Source organism: Aricia agestis, chromosome 9, assembly GCF_905147365.1.
Source record: "Aricia agestis chromosome 9, ilAriAges1.1, whole genome shotgun sequence".
In the NCBI taxonomy this organism is placed as follows: domain Eukaryota; kingdom Metazoa; phylum Arthropoda; class Insecta; order Lepidoptera; family Lycaenidae; genus Aricia; species Aricia agestis.
The window spans coordinates 12,337,317-12,361,273 of record NC_056414.1 but is presented as its reverse complement, the minus strand read 5'-3'; the positions used below and the strand labels follow the sequence as shown (position 1 = coordinate 12,361,273).

Sequence of the window (23,957 nt, the reverse complement as noted above, 5' to 3'; positions counted from 1 at the left end):
CAACATTTCATGTACACCGAGACCATCGACGAAAAAGTACCCTATCTCATATTTTCCACATATCTCAAAGCCAAAACTAACTTACTAACACCAATAAATGAACTTATTACTTGCACGAACAAATCATACAGGAATGAAACTAGGCGACTTCTGTACTGACCTTCTTGCAGTTAACAAATGTCATAAACAGAGTAACAAATTGCAACATTAATGGAATGCTAAGTCAAGGTCGACTTGTGACTTTCAATTTTAACATAGTCAATAAATATCAGGCTACTCGCTAACTCTTTACGCGTTGTATTTGAATGCATAATTTCCTCACAAAATACAACGCTAAAATATCACCAAACATTTAAGTACCTAAATAAAGGTAAACGCAGAACCGTACCGCAAACGCCGCAGTCTTTTTTTACATACATTAGCTGCGGTTAGATTTGTGTATTGATCTTTATGTCGCAGCCATCCAGAATCTAGATAATTTAGCCAGCCAACTCAACACCTCGGCTAGGAGTTTAATACCAAATAAAAACGTTAAAGAAACCAAATGTTTTACGTACTCACCATCAATAAATCATATATCTACACTAGAATCTAATTTCAAAATAATGAGAAGTAATGATATTATTTCAAAACAATTTTAGTGAAGCCTAGACATCGGATTAGCTGGGAAATTCAACTAGTTGACTGCAATTATTGTCAAATGATACTGCGGTCCGCGGTGCAAGTTTGCGTTATAAATAATACAACACAATAGGAAAACGCCATCGACAATAATCTTATTCTAAAGTACAATTATTGTGGGGTTTTGCTTATGTCGAACTGATCAAATATTTCGGAAGATCTTCTCTCTTGTAACTAAACCTTGGCAATATTTTGTGTTCGGCATAGTCATGAACATAAAATAATATTACCTGTCTTTATAATTACACCAATTCGATAATTTTTCGTCAATGAAAGCTCGCTGTTAAGACGGATACACTAGGGAGCCGTGGCTGTAACGATATTAAGACGACCAAAAATTCATTCGTTTATGCGACAAAGTGGACCACGGCTGCATGTAAGTTTTTTGAAAATCACATGCGAATATTAGAATAATTCTTAAAAGAAACGACAGCTTTCTTTATTGAATGAGTCATATTAGTGTAAGTTTTATTGTTACACATAACACTGGTTTTAGTATTTTTCAGATATTTAAGGTGAGACAACACTTGACACTGAAGCGTAGCGACACTTTACGGCTTCAATTGTTAATACCGCATTGTAATAAAAGTCGCGACACGGCACTCCTAAATTACTTTATTCTTAAAGTCGCATTGGTGTAAAAGTTATACAGCAATAATATACACTTTTCATGCACTTTTTCCACTTTTATTAATCAACAAATTTGTTTCACACGACTGGTTCATCATCAATGATGTATATTATTACTGTGAAACATGAATTTCCACCAAGAAGTTACGGTACATTCAGTATCATATTATGTAAAAGTTATAACTCAACACACCACTAAACAGCAAAGCATAGCAGATTAGTTAAAGTTTATCGCATTTAGGTCACTATTTGTAGGTTAGCCGTATTTGTTTGGTCACAGGTCGTCAGTTACAGGTCTGGCTCGCTAGTGGGCTAGGTGTAACTTGTAGCGGCACTAAGGCAGCGGTTTGCCCTCGGGGATGGTGGGCGAGGTGGCGCCGCTCGCGACGCGGCTGTCGCGCAGTGCCTCGTCGAAACTCTGCGTCGAACTCGAGCGAGATGTTACTTTACCCTGGAAGATACAAAACGGAAACGTTAATGGACAACAACACAAGCTAGCAGTTGGCAACATACATACATCTTATTATACATACGTACACTTATCACGGTAGAGCCCTGCTTCGGCACGAATGGGCCGGCTCGACCGGAGATATACCACGGGCTCATAGAAAACCGGCGTGAAACAGCGCTTGCGCTGTGTTTTGCCGAGTGAGTGAGTTTACCGGAGGCCCAATTCCCTACCCTATTCCCTTCCCTATTCCCTTCCTTACCTCTCCTACCCTATAATCCTATTCCCTCTTAAGGGTGCGTTTCCACTGACGCGAAGCGGAGCGGAGCTTAGCGGTGCCCGAATTGACTAATCGTGCTATTCCAGCGGAATAACAGCGAAGCGGAGCGAAGATATTCTTCATTATTATTCGTGTAACGCCTGCACATAATATTTTCTTACTTACACTTGCTCTTCTGTTTGATAAGTATATAACAATGTGATAAGTTAATAACAAATTTCGAGCACGGCGATTGGTCAATTCGGCACCGCTAAGCTCCTCTCCGCGTCAGTGGAAACGCGGCCTCAAAGGCCGGCAACGCACCGTCAGCTCTTCTGATGTTCATGGGCGACGGTAGTTGCTTTCCATCAGGTGACCCGTTTGCTCGTTTGCCCCCTTATTTCTTAAAAAAAAACATGCACATTGCACACGTGAACGCCTCTAGTCCACCGACGCTGCGAAGTGCGAACTGCGAAACAGCGGCAGACCGATTTACTGTCTCACTCGCCACACGGCAATGCGATTGCATCTCGCTCTATTCCTGTTTATTTTTTTTTTTTTATGAAATAAGGGGGCAAACGAGCAAACGGGTCACCTGATGGAAAGCAACTTCCGTCGCCCATGGACACTCGCAGCATCAGAAGAGCTGCAGGTGCGTTGCCGGCCTTTTAGAGGGAATAGGGTAATAAAGGAGGGTAGGGATGGAAGGGAAGGGAAGGGAATATGGTAGTGGATTGGGCCTCCGGTAAACTCACTCACTCGGCTAAACACAGCGCAGGCGCTGTTTCACGCCGGTTTTCTGTGAGAACGTGGTATTTCTCCGGTCGAGCCGGCCCATTCGTGCCGAAGCATGGCTCTCCCACACATTGGTTTCGTATTGGTTTCGCAGATATTTTGCAGTTCGCAGCGTCGGTGCGCAGTTCGCAGCGTCGATGCGCAGTTCGCAGCGTCGCTGGACTAGAGGCGTAAGTGAGCTGGATGCCAATGTGTATTTTCATGCGAATGTGAAAAAGAGCGGCAGATATGGGTCAATGGCCGAATTTCTATCTATCCGACGACCGCAGTATACTTTTAATTTTTTCATGTTATATTTACCCAATTAAGTTCACGAAGTAAACGAGTAACAGCAATTAGTAAAAAAGTCAAACAAAAAATCTATACTAGGTTTTATTTTAATTGGGATACATGTAAACACGCCGACACAAATAGCCTACGAATTGCGTCACAGCGCGTTTATAAGAGCAATAAAATTATGATCGCTTAATGCATGCAAAGCGGACATAACGAGAAAAAATAACAAATGGACGCGTGTACACAAGAGTGAAGAAAGGTAAACGTACTTGAAGAACTTCCGTTTGTAGTTTGAACATATAGATCACAAAGCAAGAGAATGGACTTTTTTTGTTGTAAAGCATGGTTATACAGATTAGGTTAGTCTGCTAGGATATAAAAAATCATAAGTAAAATATATAATGGCTGGCTATACTACAGATTGCAGACCATTAATTATTCAGAGATTTATTTCTGACAAGTTCTGCCATAAATCCGGTGGATAGCATCGGCGGTGATATTTTGCATACATTCTCAATTACTCTGGCCTCGAAAACCACCAGCTGACCACAAGGAAGAAGCCTTATGCCGTCGACATAAGGCTTTTTCTTTTTGGCCAGCTCAAACTGATACAAAGTATCATCGGCGCAATAACGGTAAGACATTTTGCATACATTCCTAAATGACTCCGGCCACGAAAGCCGCCACCAGCTGGCCAAAAGGAAGAAGCCTAAAGCTGGTCGCACATTTGTCAGAACCGTACGCGCCTTACGCGTCGAACGCACCGCATAGCACACGATATGCGGCGCGTACGGTCAACGGTGCGGACAAAATATGTGCGAGGTCTCACATAATTTCTAAAATGTGTTGATAAATGTGCGATCACCCTTAAGCCGTCGACATAAAGCATTTTCCTTTTGGCCAGCTCAATCGCATACAAATTATCATCTTTACCTTGACATTGTCGTAAGCGGAGCCGACGCGCTCCTCTATGGAGCGGAAGGACTCGGAGTTGCGCATCTGGCCGAGCTTGCTGGTCACGCCGGCCGTTATCCCGCCGAATATCGACGTCGTCTTCTCCGCCGTCGTCTTTATCACAGATTCGGTTTTTTGGTATCTATGAAACAAGGACAAACATACGTTTAATAAGACGCTTTTATGGTTGTAACAATGTGTATTGCTTGCTAGTTGCTACAAATTATTGAAACTGCGGTTACTTTCAGCCATCATGCTGGCGCCCGTCTGGCCGGTATAAATAGTCAGTGCTCAAGATGCATCTCGGTCTCAAGACACGGTTCAGGCTCTGTGATTGGACCAATCATAGAGCCGAACCGCGTCTTGATACCGAGATGCATCTTGAGTAGGTACGGTACTGACTATTTATACCGGCCTTAGACTGACGGACTGAAGTGATGCCAGACTGAGCGTGTAACTAATGGAGCAACAAGTTTTTACGGTAGTTGAACTGTGAGATGAAATTTAGTAAGCTAGTCAAAGACCCTGACTCCACATCATATTCATTGTGCATAATCATCATCTCTTGTTGGTCAATATTTCAAATCATCAAATAAGCATGTTGGCGCCCCTGATATCAACTTGAGTCAAACTAGCCACCAGTTACTATGTAGGTAGATGTTTTAATTTAAAATAATAGTTATTGTAAACTTTACATAATAATAAAAATTGCATCAAATTGGTCAATTAGTCTACACATTAATAAATTCCAAAATTAGTCTTGCCTAGAAATTATTGCACAATGCAACACAGACCTTCGTGTGAATCTTTATTTAATGTAAACTCAGTTATTAAGTACATGAAAATAAATAATATTCATATCATTACTAGTTTCATGAAGCATTAATATTGGCGTAAAGTGTTAGTATTACACATACAGATACGTTATGTATTATTCGTTCTTATTTCTCCTTGGAAACTCCCTGTAAAACTATTTAGAAACAAACATTCCTCGCACTACTTTATACCATGTTTTTCAACCTTTTTATGGTGTGACCCTAGGGGGTCGCGACCCACAGGTTGGAAAACACTGCTTTATAATATTGATAACCAGTTACAGTTGCTTTATAATTTTGAGATTTTTTTATTTATCCCCTATAATAGCACTTATGATTGGCTAACGTCAAACATGTTACCCAACCAACAATGTTATTGAAATCATAAACTCCTCCCAAACTTCAGAATCATAGGAACTCTAACTCAATACTAAACTACCTACTGCCTATTGTACGCTTCCACAAACCTACATTTATCACTAAATACTAGCTTGCTACATGGTAGTTGTGAAGCACAGATTAGAGGTCACTCAGTGCTTATAATATTGTCATCATGATATCCTGTAACGAATCCTGGTTCTCAAACTTTTGTGGTGGCGGAACCCTTTTGAGACATGTCTTTTTTTAATGGACCCTAAAAAAATAATGTTTTGTCTTTGAATCGATTGATGAATTTGCAAAGATTTGGTATGAGTCATAACTCATATTAAATAATATACTATTTTTAACCGACTTCCAAAAAACGAGGAGGTTAGGTGAGGTTAGTTAGGTAGGGTTATTAGTTAGGTTAGGTTAGTAAACGTTAGGTAGTTAGTTATATATTCGGCTGTGGTTTTTTTTTTGGAGATATCTGTTATCAATGATGATCAATTCTTTATCAAACATGTCTGAACGCTGAGCAGTTTTTAGTTACGCATTGTCTTTCACAATAAAGATAATAATATTGATGACTCAAATATTGATACAGAATTACAGAAATATATTCCTAGAAACATTTCAAATTATTTTATTGCCTATTTAAAATATTTGGAAACTAGATGTCCCGCGCGGCTTCGCCCGCGTAAATTAGGAATGTTACAGAAACCGTACATTTTCTCATAAAAAATATTTCCCCCGTTTTTCCCACATTTTCCTGAGTTTCTTCGGTCGTATTAGTCTTAGCGTGATAATATAATATAGCCTATAGTCTTACTCGATAAATGATCTATCTAACACTGAGATAAGTTTTTAAATCGGACCTGTAGTTCCTGAGATTGACGCGTTCAAGCAAATATACTCTTCAGGTTTATAATATTAGGTAGGTATAGATTTTTTTTAACTATCGCTTGACAAACTCGAGTCTCGATCTAAAAGAATATGAAATGGTATAATATGGTAGTGATGATGATGATGATGAATGTAATTTGCATAGTAGCATATGCTTTCTGTTCTTAAAACAACGTCGAAACCCCCAAACTTGTATCTATAAAGAATCAGGAGTTCTCTCAGCACCTCCCGAACCACGGTATACCAGGTATATCTCGGTGCAAAATCTTACTTGTTGGTAGCATATGTTTAGAATACTTCTCACGAAACCGAAGTCACCACATGTTTCCCTATAAGTTTTGAGGAGTTCCCTCGATTACTTACGGATATTTCATCAGATCACCACTTCATTTATGTACTATGTATTTTGAGACTATGCAATTTTGTCGCGTTCGCGATTCACTTTCACTTTTGTTGAGTTTCAGAACGCGATATTAGGTCCTCCAACGCGCACGCGAATTTGAACTTTATGCAGCGGTAATAAATTACAAATTGACTCTCCATTTTATTTAGAAAACGTTTGTATGGGAAATAGAAAAATGCTGTTTTGAGGATTTTCCCGGCAATTATTCGAATTTTTCTCACCTTTTAAACCTTCCCTAGACCTCCACGAATAATTCAAGACCAAGATAAGATAAATCCGTTCAGCCGTTCTCGAGTTTTAGCGAGACTAACGAACAGCAATTGATTTTTATATATATAGATGATTGTTTCATCGTCATTTCCTCATTTCATTTGGTTAGCAGAAATTAATGTAACTAAAACTATTACTTTTTTTTGTCATATTACGTGACAATCTTATGCTATTATTGTTTTTTTTTGCAAAATTTAGACTGAAATGTGCATCCATTGCGCGGGCCTACATAACGCAGCATTCAGCAACATTATGCAATAGACATTAGGTAACAAATGGTCTACAACTTTTGCAACATATTAAGTACTACAATTAGTCGACTATATTGTTTTGGAATCTCTTTCTCTATCCTCATTTTCATGTATTAAATATATCAGTATCTTAAAGTTAAAGAAAATTATAATTATTTTAGATTACATGCCATTAAAAAAATGTAAAATTTGAATTTCACAGATATGCAGAATAACTGATTATAATTTAGTAAGTTTAAACTGATTAGAACAGTAGCTCTACATGCATGATAATACCAAAGTATATATAAACAAACAAAATAAATTGTTAATTATAATAATATTATTGATATGTACAGTGACTTGATGATATATAATAATACAATCCACGATTGTAGAAAAGAAGTAATGTGAACTCTAGAACGATTTCGACTAGAATTATAGCTATGTCAGTCTTTAAAGTTTAAGATACTGTCTAATGCATTAAACATAGATGTACACATGGGCGTACCCAGGTTCTGGACCAGGGGGGGGGGGGGCAAATTACCCAGGTTCTGGTGCCAGGGGGGGGCAAATTACCCAGGTTCTGGCCCAGGGGGGGGCAAATCAGATTTTTCATAAGCTAGGTGTTTATGAAGAATAAAAAATTAATAATTTTTAGTTGTAAAAATATTGTACTTATTGCAAACAAATGTCAAAATTCGTTTTCTTAATTTTTATAGATAAAACTACTAGATATTATACTTAGTAGGGATGTCAACATGATCCAGGGGGGCCAGCTGCCCCCCCTGCACCCCCCCCTCGGTACGCCCATGGATGTACATTGTAAATACATTATATCCATAACTTTTGCGACACACTTACGATTAGAATAGTGTCCGAGTAACGTATCAGAATCTTCAATTACGTCTATCTAATCAATACTATAATGTTATCAATAGCTCTAATGTACGTAGTACCGAGTTAGTTTGCCTGTTAAAAGGTACTTTCCATACATCGACAACAATATTTTTGCTAGGATTGGGAATTTTAAGGGTTCTGTACCAATAAGGTAAAAACGGGACCCTATTACTGAGACTTCGATGTCTGTCCGTCTTCTGTCTGTCTCCAAGCCGTATATCAAGAACCACTAAAGCTAGACTACTAAAATATTCACAGATTGTGTATTCTTGTTGCGTCTATAACACCAAATACTGAAAACAAAATAAAATTTATATTTAAGGGGGCTCCCATATAAAAAACACTATTTCTGACCTATTCTTTACTATGACTAGATGTTACCGGTAGTTACCGTAATTTATCGCGAATCCCGATTAACGCGGTAGATATTTTGTCGAAATTAATCTATCCAGTATCCTATCACATATAATGCCCTCCGCTCTCTTTTAAAGCATCTCCATACTTTTGAACTAAATAAGTTAAGCTGTTTAAGCGTAACAGACAAACAGATACACTTTCGCATTTATAATATTAGTAAAGTAATGAAGTCTGCTTTGTTGTCTTTATCCACTTGTCTTATACCTACTTATATAAATTCTCGTGTCACAATGTTAGTTACCGTACTCCTCCGAAACGGCTTTACTGATTTTTACCAAATTTTATTTGCAAATTCAGTGGGTCTGAGAATCGGCTACTGGGTACTTTTTATATTGATAAGTGCATTTGTTGAATAAATAATAGTAAATGATTACAACTCGAGACTGACGGCGACCATTGTTTGTGCGACGGGATAGCGATGGACGTTGCCATGGTGATATACTTATTTAGTCACACTACACTACAATAAAATAATATGGGCGAAATATGGCAAAACAACGTTGCCGGGACAGCTAGTACAATTTATAAAAAAATATTTACATACTGTAGCTGTTTTCTTTAGGATATTGTGTGCCTCGTATTAAAAATATAACAATAATTAATGAGGAGTTTACATGCAAGTTCATATCGTGAACTGTGAAGGCCGCTCCACTGCCGCGGCCGTTATAGCACTCACAAGTGGTAACAGTCACAGAACAAGCTACGAAAAATCAATACTTTAATTTAAGTCAATTTAACACGACCTTATAAAGAAATTATAGTAATTGTTACGGAAGCCAAAAAATGGTAAGAATACGATGTTTAAAAGTTCATTGTAAAAGAAGTTATGGAATAAAAAGTTGAACCATAATTTTATAAAAGTTGTTATTTTCCACCTTTTTGGTAAAAGATGGCTCCGTGCGAGTTTCTTACGCCGATTCTTCTCGGCGGGGTAGTTCCCGAACCGGTGGTAGGCCTCATGTAGACACGACGTTCTAAAAGTGTTAACTTTGTTAACCTATTTACAAATAAATATTTTCATTTCATTTCAAAGAAGTTGTTTTGTTACATATTTGCAATTCGCAACATGGATACTTTTGTTAATGTAAATATACGTCGCCTAGCTGTTTAAACGCTAATATTTTTATATCGTGCAAACTTATACAATATATATACGTCTTCATTGTAAAATTAACTTAATTTCAGTGCAAAATATATCCGGGTTAGAACAGTCAAGAGTCCATAACTCATAACTCATAAGCTCTAACAGCTAACTACGAAATAAAAATTATAATTTTGTAGATAAAACGGCGTGCAATAAAAATATAGCTGTACAAAGCTTTCTGTTATTCGGTATTGCATTTTATTAAACGCAACTGTACTTACATGGGTGATTCAGTTACAGCCTGTGTAAGCGCAGCCACCCGAGTTTCTACCGTTTTGTAACTGTTCACAACCAAATAAAAAATCTAATGAAAGAAACTGAAAAGCTACCGTCACCTCCAAAAAAAGGGGGCACAAGCAAAATGAAAAATTCAAGCGAAGCGGAATACGTCTAAGTTCTAACCCTGAGGAAAGTGCGATTGTTTTGTGCTTATCTTTTATATATAAGTACTTACACATGGCTTTCTTTCACATTCTTTATACCCTGGTTAACGTCTTCGGTAATCTCCTTCCACACTGTGATCCCCAGCTTGCGTTTCAACTCCGAGCTCTGGCGAATCTGTTACAAAACAAAAACTTTTAAGAGGAGACGAAAATAGAGCTCGGCAAGGCTTTAAATGAACGCGGCGAAAAAAGGAACTAACGCTGCCATCATACAAAAACGAAATTTTTGACAGTTCTCCTTTACCAGCAGCGCCCCAGCCCACGTTCATTCGTTCATTTAAAGCCCTGCCGCACTTTATTTACCGTAATCTAGACGTTTTTTGTTGAAAGTTTTTCTTGTCTCTTAAGCGACTATTCTACAAAGCGATAATGTGAGTGCAACGGACGGATAAAATTCAATATAATTTATTTTTAATCAACTTTACTTTGAAACAATTGTTCAATAAGAACTAAGATTATTTACTATTAAGAAACTAATCAAACAGTATTTGCACAAGCTTTATTGGTTTTCTACTTTTTGACAAACGAAACGAAGAAAGGGAGCAGAAAGCATTTCTTGATCAAGGATTTCAGGTTCATGTTTATTTCCATCTTGTAACAATGTGTAATAAAAAATGTAGTAAAAAGGCTAGGTATATCTAACCTAGGTTGATTGTCTATTTACATCTTGTAACAACGTGTAATAAAAATATAGTAAAGGCTGTGGCTGGTTATTCTAGCCTAGGGCTTAGTATAATAAATAATATGTCTGGTAAATGGTATGGTATATAATTGAATGAACGCACACTTTAACATGCTTCATTGGGCGATAACTTTATCGTGTCGCTTCTCTGTGTTGACAGCCAGACAGACTAAATGTTAATAAGATTAAAGACCCGTCTAGTCTCTACATTATCGTACGGTACTGACAGGCTGTACATGACTTACAGAACAAAAACAGAATGATGGTAGGTATAAAAGTGGTTCTTTTATTTAAAAAAAAAGAGTAACTCCAGGCTAACGCTCTCTCGAAAATCCACTATTCGTTGTCTGTCAAGTGGATTTTCTCAACGCATCAGAAAAAACAGAAACACGGATTTAGGTCATTTAGGAATTAGAGTAGCCGTGGAGAAAATAATTCAATATTATTTTCAAGTTGGTTTCTGTATAAGAAGAATACCTTCATTGAAAATGTCAAATACTTAATGTACTTTTTGACTTTCGCTTTACAATATATACGGAACAACATTGCACCTTTAACATACTTTTCACGGTAGGCTATGAAATTGCAATGGACCCAGTTTCACGTTCAATTTCACGTTATGTAAAACGTGCAGACATTAATAACGTCTTTAAATGATTTTATACATGCACTCTACTAATTACCTACCAAGTACGCCATCGACCAATCACAATTCACAATTAGATCAATTGAACTATATTTTCTTAAGTTTTAAATAACATACTTCCACTACATATTGACAATACACCGACTCAACCAGAAGCTCAAACTGTCTCACCCTAATATCATGACGTAAAACGGGCAAAGCATGTAGTTTTATTGAAGGTGTTTAAAGGACTGCGGGGCTAAAATGGTCACATTTAGCAATTCCTCTCAATCAATTCAGCAAATGAATTGTCAAAACTGTCAAACTGACAAATGTCAAATTAGTACAAATTACTACACATGAATTGCAAGCAGACTTGCATTTTGCGATTTAAAAAAAAGAAATAATATTATGATTCATAACATGATTCTCCAAAGCGACCATTTTAGCCCTGCTGAACACAGGATGTCGGTCGGGCACAAAACGAGACTGAACTGGGGCCTTAAGAGTGGCAGCAATCAATCTGGTGGTTCCTTTGATCCCTCGTGAATCGTGATTGACAAAAACTCAATTTGCTTTTCACTGGTAATGGCCTCACCAAACATTCCCATTGTACTCCTGAGTCGACAGGATCAACGGTGGTAACAACCACAGAAAACACTTTGATGATCTCAAGGGTGATTGAGATACAAGCTAAGGCTGCGATTCCACCAGAGATGTGTTGCGAGGAATGTGTTTTTGAGAACCAAAAGAATCGCTGCGCTGAGCGAGGTCACGTCAATGAAGTGTCGACCTCAATCGGTGTTGGGATGTGTGATGGTTCCTTTTCTTGTTTCATAAAAACACTCACTTTGCTCTGCAACACGGTGCGCAGCGTCGCAATCTCCTCCTCAACCCTGGCAAGCTCGCGGCTCCACTCGGCCCGCAGCTGCTCCGCCTGCTCAGGCGTCAACCCGGCGAGCTCGTCCGGGGTGTGGATGTCCCCGGCGCCGGAGTTGGCGGTCACTTCCTCGGCTGTAACAATTGTGAATCCATTATTCACAGAAATTTGGATTTGGAAGTCAAGTTGACTTAATGTGTTCCAAGTCTGGATGTTTCTTATGCCAAAAAAAAAATGAATTATTGGTACTTAATCATTTTGTGACCAATATTACATTCGTCGTTTCTCTTGAATGGCGCCAATTGCTAGGAGGCACCTAGCTATTTCAGATAGAGTAAAACAGTCCAATATTGAAAGAACGAAATATGTAATACCTATTTAAAGTTTATTGAAGTGTCAGGAACACAGGGCCTCCAATAATAGGTACATTGACATGACATGACAATACATTGACATGACATGACAATAGGTACATTGCGGTTGCGATGCGTTATGTCAAATCCCTGGATATATTTTTGACACTTCGCTATCGAAACTGGCGAATACCTTTTAAGGCCCTTCCCCTACGGAGATTCCGTAATTTACCGTATTTAGAGCCTTACAAACTCATAATTTGAAAGCTACAAAGTTATAATAAAAATACAGCAATAATCTACAGTAAGTATATCAACATTCCTTACCCCGTTTTAAATTTTCTATTTTTATTTATTATACTCATGATATTAGTCTCCAAAGTAATGCCAATTTATTAAAATTTAAGCAAACTTTCAAGTTTCAGCATCTCCCTAGTATTTACAAATTACGTTTATTTGAAACACACGACAATAGATAAATAATTTCATTAACTACATATTCCCCGTTTTAAATGTTTTTAGATCAATTTTGAACTAAGATACGTCTTGAGTAAAAAAATGGGATTTTTGTGCGATCTCGGCAACGCGTCAAAATATGTATGGTCAAGGTCGTTTGCTCGGGGGATGGCCTTAACTAAGCGCTCAGGATTATTTTGACTATAAATCGTTAGCAGATCATTTTTAACCGACTTCCAAAAAGGAGGTTATAATATGTTCGGCTGTGGATATATTTTTTTAGTTTTGTATAAGGACATAACGTGATGACTGATGATATAATTTTGGTGTTGTGGGGGCATATTGTATCCATATACAATTATACAACCATGTGAGTTGTGACATTAGTGACCCTGACGTGGTGATGTTGATGAATGTAATTTGCATAATAGCATATGCTTTCAATTCTTAAAACAGCGCCTAAGCCCCCAAACTTATATCTATAAGGAATCCGGAGTTCTCTTAGTATCTTCGGAACCATACCTTGGTGCAAAATCTTGCGTTTTGGTAGCATATGCTTCTCATAAAACCAAAATCACCATAATATGTTTCCATACAAATTTTCAGGAGTTCCCTCGATTACTCATGGATTCCATCATCAGATCATCACTTTTGTGAACATGGAACCAAATTGGAGTGAAACCTAATATAACAAAACAAAAATTTTGAAAATCGGTTCACAAACGGCGGAGTAAGTAATCGTTGAACATACAAAAAAAAACCACAGCCTAACATATAACCTCCTCCTTTTTGGAAATCAGTTAAAAATATTGCATGCTTTTCAAAGTACACATCTTTGTTTCTCAAATCTTTCGTGTCAAGATTCTTGAGCTTCACATGAAGCATCTTCTTTTTATCAAACCTGTTATTTGCGGGCTAAATTGGCAATTTGCATACCGTTACTAAGTGCCCAATATTCAGTTGAATATTTTTCAAAACGTTTTACAAGTTACAACATAAGCAGTGCGTAGAATTCAGTGGCTCAAATATGCAAATCTTTCTAGTGATGTTGCTGTTTATGATGTTACGATAGTTATAAACGTAAGTACATTATTATTTTTTAACAAAAAAATGAACCTGACTTCCAAGGAAAAAACAATATTCTTAAAATGACCTAAAAAGTATGAAATAATTATTCTTACTCTTCATTAGTGCTTTTTTTTCGGTACTGGCCCTTTATTCGGTACTGGCAAAGTTCTATGTCAAGTATCTCAGTTCTGGGCTGGTACGGACTTCAAACGAATGAAAATTAAGTACAGAATTCGTTGAGATTTAGTCGAGTTTTTAAAAAGGCACTAATCTATATGTCGCAGCCGACTGGTTTAAATAGCCGTTCAATCAAACAGCTAGCCCCTTGACCAAACAACGCCATTCAATCACACGGCTATACGTCGTTTAGCCGACTTGTTGACTACAACGTTCAACACTACAGCTAGACGACGCTTAGCCAACTGCTTTAATGGCAAATTAACTAGGGCGACCATTAGCATAATATGTGATTTGGGAGTATAGGAAATCTTTTTGTATTTTATTGAAAGATTATTCTCGGATTAAGTTTAATGCAATAAGTAAAAATAAAAAATTCTGAGGCGTGTTTACGTGACGGTCGCCGGCTGCTGCCGCAGGCGCAGCACGGTCACAGTTCTAACCTAACCTACTTTTGGACTTTCTGGATTGTGTTTGTTTTTGTTTTGGCGGGGGGCTGCGCCCCCCGAGCCCCCCTTTTCTTTGCCGACGGTCGCCGGCTGCTGCCGCAGCACGCTCGCTGCGCTCGCTCGGCTCCCTCTGTGTTGTGGTCTAAGTTCTAACCTAACCTAACCAATTTTTGGACTTTCTGGATTGTGTTTGTTTTGACGGGGGGCTGCGTCCATCCATTTCATAATCCCGTAATTTCTCCTCGAATATTTGTTGAAATTTTGATTCACTCGTATGTGCCTCCACAATTTTTGTCTCTTTAATAACACTTGTAACTTTTATTAACTACTTTATTTCCGAAAAACAACCACAAACACCTGCTAGTTGACGCCATATTGTAAATAAAACGCACCTAGCGCCGCAGCGGTGCGCGCTGAACTACTTCAATTAGACGGCGGCTTTTGAATCAGCTGTAGTGTTGAACGTTTTGAGCGACTAAAATATTCAATATAAAAGCTAGACGTGTGATTGAATGGCGTTGTTCAGTCAAAGGGCTAGCTGTTTGATTGAACGGCTATTTAAGCCAGTCGGCTGCGACATATACATATTATAAAACAAAGTCGCTTTTTTCCCTCATGTCCCTTTGTTCCCTGAGATTAAATCTTTAAAACTATGCAACGGATTTTGATAATTCTTTCAGTGTTAGATAGCCCATTTATCGAGGAAGGCTATAGGCTATATTATCACGCTAAGACTAATAGGACCGAAGAAATAGATGAAAATGTGGAAAAAAACGGGGAAAATTATTTGAAAGGGCTAACTTGAACGCGCTAATCTCAGGACCTACTGGTCCGATTTGAAAAATTCTTTCAGTGTTAGATAGCCCATTTATTGAGGAAGGCTATAGGCTAGGCTATATTATTTTATCACGCTAAGACTAATGAGGAGAATGTGCAAAAAACGGGGGAAATTATTTGAAAGGGCTTATCTTGCGAACTACTGGAGCAATTTTTAGCTGTCTAGTTCAATACAATCTCGAGTTTTACTAGTTCGTTTATTAGCAACGAAAGAATAATGATATCAAACCATTTGATAGTGATTACTGATTAAAGTGATAACAAATTGGGTAACTGAGCTCTAATTATGAGTTAAAAGCTTTAGTATTTTTCGATTCTCGATACCGACTACTGTAAATTTTTAGTCCTCATTGCAAATTGAGCGCCTCTTGCGGTTACTTGCGGAACTAAAATCGCCATCTATAATATAAAAATGAGTCGCTGAATGTGTTGTTAAGCGCAAAACTCGAGAACGGCTGAACGGATTGGGCTAATTTTAGTCTTAAAATATTCGTAGAAGTCCAGGGAAGGTTTTTAAGTTACACGAAGTTTGCCGGGACAGCTAGTACTAAATATTTACGTAGTCGGTATCGAGTATCGATAAATACTATATAGCTTTAAAGTTTAAACTCATGGTAGAGTTTGTACCAGCTGTCTTTGTAAAATGTCAGAGAAATTGAAAGCAATTAAATTTAAAATTAGCACTAAACAATAATCGTAACGAGCGTTTACTGTTTTTTTATAAGAATCGTATATTGTTGTCATAACAACACGAATTTAAAAACAATTAGGGGTCTTTTAAACATGCCATATGCCGTTAACGGTTAAAAGGGGAAAAACAATAATGCGGTCGTCAAATTCAATATTATTGCTAAGGCACGTACTAATTCAATTCTTTTGACTTTCAACATACGAACAAAAACATAACAAATCAATATAAAAACAATGTTTTTAATCGCGGAGGCCATGCGAAGCCTACATATTCAAAAACATCCTGTGTTTCTATTGTCTAACACGGCTAGGTTCATCCATACAATAGATCGTCACTAAGATTAAAAATGTCAACAGAAAAGGGTCATCGCAATATTATAATTTTGCTATAACACAAAGTAGTGTACCTAAAGTCTGTCAAAAAAATCATGAAATTAAAAAGTGGCAACATCGTAGTGTCATCCCTTTCAAATCAATCTGAGAAAAAAGGGATGACACTACGATGTTGCCACTTTTTAATTTCATGACTTTTTTGACAGACTGTACCTAGGTACCGAAACAATGTCAGCACATCGCTTTTTAGACATTGAGATGTACATCTCAATGCTTTTAGACATCTTACCTGTTTTGTTAGCTGTTTTAATGGCTTTTCAAAAACAGGAAACTGCACTTAAACAAGTTAATGCTAGAGTTCTGATATTGCTTTTAGCAAATTGACCTTTAACTTAAAACGATAGAACAAACAAGAAGTAGTCGCGATGGAGTATTTTATTGGAGCAGGAATTCATTTTGAAATATTACCCTTTAAAAGTTCCTTTAACAACAGAATCGGGAAAATATTGTCGTGGTTATCAGCATTCAGCGTTACAAAAAAATTTAAAATCATAAACTCTACAGTAGTAAAGTCCATAGTGTCTTTGAAGACAATTTTGTCTTTGGCAGTTGACTCAACTTAATATTATGTGCACAAAACCGACAGCGCGGCGCGGCGGTCAAAATAATATTCAATCGATCTAAAACAAACCTGCAGAGCCTGGCGTGATACCGAGGAACTTTTTATAGTTCGTGTGACTGGACACTTTGGCAAGATATGGCTTTGATAAATCTTGAAATGTGACTCGGACCTCACGCATTTTCTTCTTAAAAATACGAAGTCTCCGGCGACGGTTGTCCATATAAAATTCAGTTTCTATACACAGAGCGGATTCCGCGATGTCTGGTAATGCCTTCCAATCTCCCTCTATGTCCTCCTGGGGCCAGGCGGCTACATCGTCGAGGTCCTCCAATTCGTCTACGGCAACGTCGAAGCTCGGCGTCGAGTCGTTCTCCGGAGCCACAAAGTACGGGTCCTCCATGTACTCCAGGCTCGTGGGCTCCACGCTCGCCAGCGCATCGTCCGCCATTCCATCTACTCTATCTGCCTCGTCTTCCACGACAATCTAGCATATTTTTAGCACAACATTTCGTGGTCGCCGAATCACATGGTGAACCGCACATTGGCGACGAAACCACATGCGTTCACGGTACACGTTCAAGTAACTTTTTTGTACGGCACGAGTATGTTTTTTACAATATGTTTCGGTTTCGAATTTTTACGCCACGTTGGGATCGACTACACAAGCGCCCGCGCACGTCTCGCGCCGCTGCCCGAGTGCTCGCATTTACCACTTTCACCGAGCGCCACAAACGCGGATCTAAATAATTTTAATCATGATCTTGACCCTCCAACAAAAATTATTTCAAATTCGGCTGAGTCCGAATTCGAAGCCATGTCGATGGGGCGCTAAATCAGGTTATACGAGTGTTCAATACGGGTATTACATTACCTACCTATACATCACGGAACGAGTAATGGTCGACTAAAATTGTTAGCGTACATAATGAAGGCTGAAGGCTCGTGAGTCGTGTGGCAAGTTTATTGACAGCGCTGGCGGCGGTGAGCGGTCGCGGCGCGGACGCCTCTCGCTGTTTGGCTTCGAAACACTGATTGCGTCATCGCTTATTTAGCAATGTAACAACAAAAAAACGCGAATTTCTAATTTTGCAATGACTCATGCAGGTAGCACAATACTCTTGATAGTTTAGTGGTCATGTTAAATTACTTTATGCTTATGAGTTATAAAAAAAAATTAGAACTAAGCTGTTAGTGTTATTACGCCTACAAACTGCTTGTTCAGTTTGGCGTATTAATGTATACTGTAAAACAATTGTAATAAAGTGAATAAAGTACTTATTTAAAAAAAAAAAAAAAAAAACTTATTATGTTTCAATGTATATACTTAAATATTAAATAAGTTCTGCTTTTATTTGTCTTTTAGAATAAATCTATTATTATGAACTATGGTCTTTTCATGTACATTATTGTACAGAGTATTTTTTCCTGTTTGTTTGGACAGGTTTTATGACTGCATGAGGAGAAATAAATAAATTCTAAAAAATTATGTTTACAAGCTTACTTTATAAATTTGAGCACATGCATCTTTCACTTCTTAGTAAAATAAATTTGATTAATGTGTGAAATCACATTGTGTAATATAAATCAATATTTTAAATTAAAAATAGAATTATTTTGTTAACTTTTTCGATTCTTTAGATTTTTTAGATTAATCATCTAATATATATATATATATATAAGCAACTACCGTCGCCCATGGACACTCGCAACATCAGAAGAGCTGCAGGTGCGTTGCCGGCCTTTTAAGAGGGAATACGCTCTTTTCTTGAAGGTTTGCAGGTCGTATCGGTCCGGAAATACTGCTGGTGACAGTTCATTCCAGAGTATTACAGTGCGCGGCAGAAAGTTACGCGAAAAACGCACTGTGGAAGACTGCCACTCATCAAGGTGATGAGGATGGTATGTTTTTCGCGTGGGACGATAGCGAAGAGTTGCAGGTGGTATGATTCCGAACAATTCCTCAGACCACTCCCCGTGATACAACCGATAGAGGATGCAGAGTGAAGCTACATCTCGGCGTCATTCCAGGGGGTCCAAGCTGTTTGAAACACTATGGCAGTCAACAATTCGAGCAGCCCTTCGTTGGATACGATCCAGAGGGAGCAGTTGGTATTTTGGCGCCCCTGCCCAGAGATGAGAACAATATTCCATATGAGGTCGAACCTGCGCCTTGTAGAGTTGTAGGCGTTGGTCCGGACAGAAGTACTGTCTCGCTCTGTTAAGAACGCCAAGCTTCTTCGAGGCTAATTTGGCCTTACCCTCAAGATGATATCGGAACTGGACTTCGCTCGATATGTTGACGCCAAGTATCTCGATGCTAGGGGAGATGGTTAAAGATGTGCCCTCGAAACGAGGATAAACGACCATTGGTGACTTTTTAGTGGTGAACGCGCAGACTTGTGTCTTGGTGGGGTTGAATTGGATTAAGTTACGTCTACCTCATTCAGAGACCTTCTCCAATGAATTCTCCACCTTAGACACAAGTTCGTTTCGACGCTCAGTGACATTTTGCCGAGAAATATTAGGGGACCCGGTATATACAGCATCACCTGCACTATCATCCGCATAGCAATGAATGCCGTTGGTTTGTAACATGTCATTGATATGCAGTATGAATAGAGTAGGCGAAAGCACACAGCCCTGAGGGACACCAGCATTAACAGACTGAGTTTCCGAGCATTCGCCGTCAACTACGACCTTTATGCTTCTGTCTGCTAAGAAACTAGTGACCCACTTACATAATTTCTCGGGCAGCCCGTATGATGGAAGCTTTGATAGCAGCGCTTTATGCCAAACCCGATCAAAGGCCTTCGCAATGTCCAAACTAACAGCCAATGCCTCTCCCTTCGACTCAATTGCCTGAGCCCAACGATGAGTCAGGTATGCCAAGAGATCACCAGCCGAGCGACCCTTACGGAACCCGTATTGTTTGTCGCTTAGCAATCCCTGGCCGTTCAAGTATCGAAGAAGCTGGCTATTGATAATGGATTCATGGGGATCGGGTGCACCAAGGCTGTCTTCCAGGAAGCCGGGACGATGCCATTGGAATAGGAGAGCCGAAAAAGACGCGTCAAGACCGGAGCCAACTTTGGAGCACACTTTTTCAACACAATAGGCGGGATTCCGTCAGGCCCACTCGACTTTTGGATATCAAGGGAACAGAGGGCTTTTCGCACTGAGCGCTGATGAAACCGAATATCCGACATGATGCTCGTGCATCGCGGTATGGTCGGCGGTTTCTGCCCCCCGTCATCCAGGGTCGAGTTTGACGCAAAGAGCTTGCCCAGAAGATCGGCTTTGTCCTTTGCGTCCTGGGCCAACGATCCATTTCCTACGTGTAGGGATGGTATGGTAGGGTTGGCTTGCAGAAATTTCCTTCAATAGCTTTGGCCAGAGACCAGAATGCACGGGTTCCGGAGGGGAGGCACTCAAGTCTCTTGCCAATACTATTGACGTGCTGTTGCTTTGCCCGAGTAATCTCTTTCTTGAGGGACCTAGAGGCAAGGTTGTACTCCTTTTTATATGTGCTGGTATTTAAATCCCGAGCAGACACTGCGTTGGCCCAGGATTGGTACCTCCTGCTTCCGGCGAGAAGCATTTTTGGGGTATGAACCAAACCAGGGACGAAATCTGCCGCCAGTTGGCACTACAAAGGTCGGAATGAAAAGTTCCATCCCCTGCATTACCACATCGGCAACAGAGTTGGCAGTGTTGTCGGGATCATCCGGCGAGAAGCACACGTGCCCCCAAGGATAGGATGCAAAAAACGACCGCATCCCATCCCAGTCTGCTGACTTGTAGTGCCACACACGACGGTATTTAACAGCGCGCTGTCTTAACACCGTCGTAAGTGGCACAGAACTCCTAACAAGGCAATGATCCAATGAACTAAGTGATGCGGTTACGGATATTTGGTAGGCGTCAGGATTTGAAGTCAGTAGGAGGTCCAACAATGAAGGATTCTGACCATCCACATCTGGGATTCGCGTAGGCGTAGTAACCAGTTGTGTCAAGTCGTTCGCAAGGGCAAAGTTGCAGACAGATCTCCCCGCATGATCAGTTTTACTGGAATTGAGCCAGTCGGCGTGGTGGGCATTAAAGTCGCCAAGTATTATGATCTCTGCGGATGGGATCTGCTGGTGCACAAAATCTGAAGCAGCTTGCAGGTGCTCCAAGAGTCGGTCCGTCTCGGGGTCACCTATATAGGCACGCATAGGTGGTCGTCGCAATCTATGCGGAGCCATAAGTTTGATAGGTCCATGACCTCAAGATTGCTGAGGCGGCGAGAACTGATATCAACTCTAATATACACACACACTCCAGCTTTGGGTAGAAAGGATTGCTCGAGGCAACACCCTGGGTGGGAAATGTATGATGTGTCACTCGGAAATGATAACTGCGTCTCGGTTAAAAAGAGCAAAGCCGGCTTTGCCGTCTCAAGGTGGTAATGGACAGCATTAAGGTTGGAGTGTAATCCCCTGATATTACAAAAGTCCATGTTTAATATCGAGGGGGGTGCCTTTGTGTGTTTGCTCTTGCCCCGAGCAGATTGGAGCGCAATTTTGCCCTCCCCAGAATACGAGGGGCAGCCTGGACGTTCAGTTCCAGGAGTTCCTGAGCCTGGACGTCCAGAGAGGGATTCTCCTACGCAGTTGGTACCCTCCTGGGGTAAGAAATTGTTTTTCAACTGCGGCATTTCTAGGGGGGTTGGGGATTGGGCCTCCGGTAAACTCACTCACTCGGCGAAACACAGCGCAAGCGCTGTTTCACGCCGGTTTTCTGTGAGGCAGTGGTATTTCTCCGGTCGAGCCGGCCCATTCGTGCCGAAGCATGGCTCTCCCACGGACATCAATCGATTTGGCTCGAATGGCTCAATCAATTTTAATGAAATTTTGTATTTTGTTTCTGTTTTGTATGTACTATCAGAGAAGTTGATTCCTATGCAGATCGCGGACCTAAGTAATTTGGTCGCGTTAAGTCAAACCATTCTGACCAATCACAGCTAACATTGAATTGAAATATGCCGACCAAATGACATAGGTCTGTCAACTGCCTAGGAATCTATTTCCTCGATGGTACATTTGTTAGGCATGAGAATAAGTTTTTATCTACTTTTTATATTGATACTTGAAAAAATATGGCCAAACAATGGTTGCCGGGTCAGCTAGTTTTAAGTAAAAATTGGTCCTTACATACAGTTTATTTACGCTGTTGGCAGAATGCTGATGTTTATTTTCCCTGGCTTTAGTTCCATCCCTACTTATAAAGATGTAAGCACTAAAAAAACCCAAAAGATTGGGTAAAATAAAGTTCAGTAACTTTGTGGACTTAATATAGCTTATGTGTGTTTAGGCAGCAAACAAAAGGATTTATGGTAAAAAAATCTATTCAGTAATTAGTCACCTAAAACATGTCTTAGCTAACAAAAATATACAAAATTTTAATGTTATATTGATTGGTGATAATGGTTGGTACCATAGATGGGCATTAACTTGTTAATCGTTAATTAACGAAGTTAACATTTTGATTAACGGATTAACTTTTAAGTTAACTTTTTGAAATATTAATGGACTCGTTAACTTCCGTTAATATGCAGAAGTCCGTTAATCGTTAGTCCAATGCATACTATTTACCGCACGCCACCGCGGCGCGTAAACAGGTTCAGACGAAATAAAAACAATACTTACTAGATACATTTTCAGGCGCATGCAAGTGAGAAGAGATTTGTTTCGTTTTATCATTTCATTTTTCAGCGCTAGTGCTTATATTTATAGAAGTCCAGGGAAGGTTTCAAAGTGACACGAAGCCGGGATAGCTAGTTACACATATCACCGGGACAGGTAGTTACACATATTAACATATTAACGATTAACGTTAACTTGCGTCAATTCGTCCAAAATGTAACGCTTTAACATTTAACAAAGCTAACATATTTTTTAACGGATTAACAAAGTTAACTATTTGATTAACGGTGCCCAGCTATGGTTGGTACTAGGAAGCTGTAACACTACTCTTTTTATAAAGACATTTGATTGACAGTATTTGCTTATAAAATATATGAATCAATTATTATTATGAAAAACACTAATTTACTTAACTATTTTTATTGTGTCTATTCAAAAATTCCTTTGCACAAATATGATATTCTTCAGTAGGCTACAATTCAACATAAATAACATATTTTATGCATGAGCTTTGGTGGGCTGTTTCTTCTAAATAGTCAAATTAGGGTTCAGAGAACATAAAGATTGACTATTGAAGAGAATGGAGGACTATATTTTAATGTGTCAAAAAATCCAAGCATTAAATAAATAAAACAGCCACAGAGATATCCAATTATTGCACTAGCCAGTATGCATTTTATGTACTACTAGTACAGTAGTTTTTAAAATGTGAAAGTAAAAAAAACATATCGAAATTTTTATCATTTACATGCATAAATTTTCTTATAAGTATACCGTACCTAAAAATAATATTAATATAATGCAACCTATTATTCATATCAGATCTGCGTCATTTCTATGCTGTTTATTATTATTATAATTTGTGGTTACAATAATTATTATAATTATACTATATACTTAAATGTAATATGAAATATGAAACAAATCGAATAAAGCTACTGACCTGTTTGTACGCCACTCATTATGGGAAAGTATTTCAATCTTAGAAAGATATGATACAAAAAGTAGATGTAGTCGTCGCTTACTTTAAAGTTTTAATTCAACCGAGGTTAAATTCTCTGAAAACTAAAATCTCACTGCTCTTTCCTTTGAAATAGAACGAATTGCTGGAAATTACAACAATTTACAAATCGCCCATCAGAAAATTTTTGCTACCGTAGGTACCTATTT

At 38.9% G+C, this 23,957-nt stretch overlaps 1 protein-coding gene across 3 annotated transcripts; it reads right to left on the bottom strand.

Annotated features, from left to right (window-relative positions):
- Positions 1-1,439: 1,439 nt before the first annotated feature.
- LOC121730144 (tumor protein D54) lies at positions 1,440-23,957 on the bottom strand. 3 transcript variants are annotated; one of them, XM_042119036.1, is made up of 6 exons: positions 23,731-23,957; positions 12,089-12,252; positions 9,943-10,046; positions 9,710-9,769; positions 4,023-4,185; positions 1,440-1,762 (listed from the first exon to the last, which is right to left on the bottom strand). In XM_042119036.1, exons 1-6 carry the CDS (start codon positions 23,747-23,749, stop codon positions 1,646-1,648), a joined length of 627 nt encoding a protein of 208 aa, XP_041974970.1. In that variant the 5' UTR covers positions 23,750-23,957; the 3' UTR covers positions 1,440-1,645. The 3 variants fall into 3 exon arrangements, with proteins under 3 accessions (XP_041974970.1, XP_041974968.1, XP_041974969.1); XM_042119034.1 differs by lacking the exon at positions 23,731-23,957 and adding an exon at positions 17,173-18,119; XM_042119035.1 differs by lacking the exons at positions 9,710-9,769; positions 23,731-23,957 and adding an exon at positions 17,173-18,097.

Bases quoted from the DNA above. Each gene is read 5' to 3' on its own strand.
- LOC121730144 (XM_042119034.1), bottom strand. From the start codon at position 17,551: ATGGCGGACGATGCGCTGGCGAGCGTGGAGCCCACGAGCCTGGAGTAC. The intron at 9,770-9,942 runs GTAAGTACTTAT...GGTTGTGAACAG, and splicing joins AATGTGAAAGAAAGCCATGT to TTACAAAACGGTAGAAACTC. The intron at 1,763-4,022 runs GTAAAGATGATA...TGTATCTTCCAG, and splicing joins CCGCTTACGACAATGTCAAG to GGTAAAGTAACATCTCGCTC.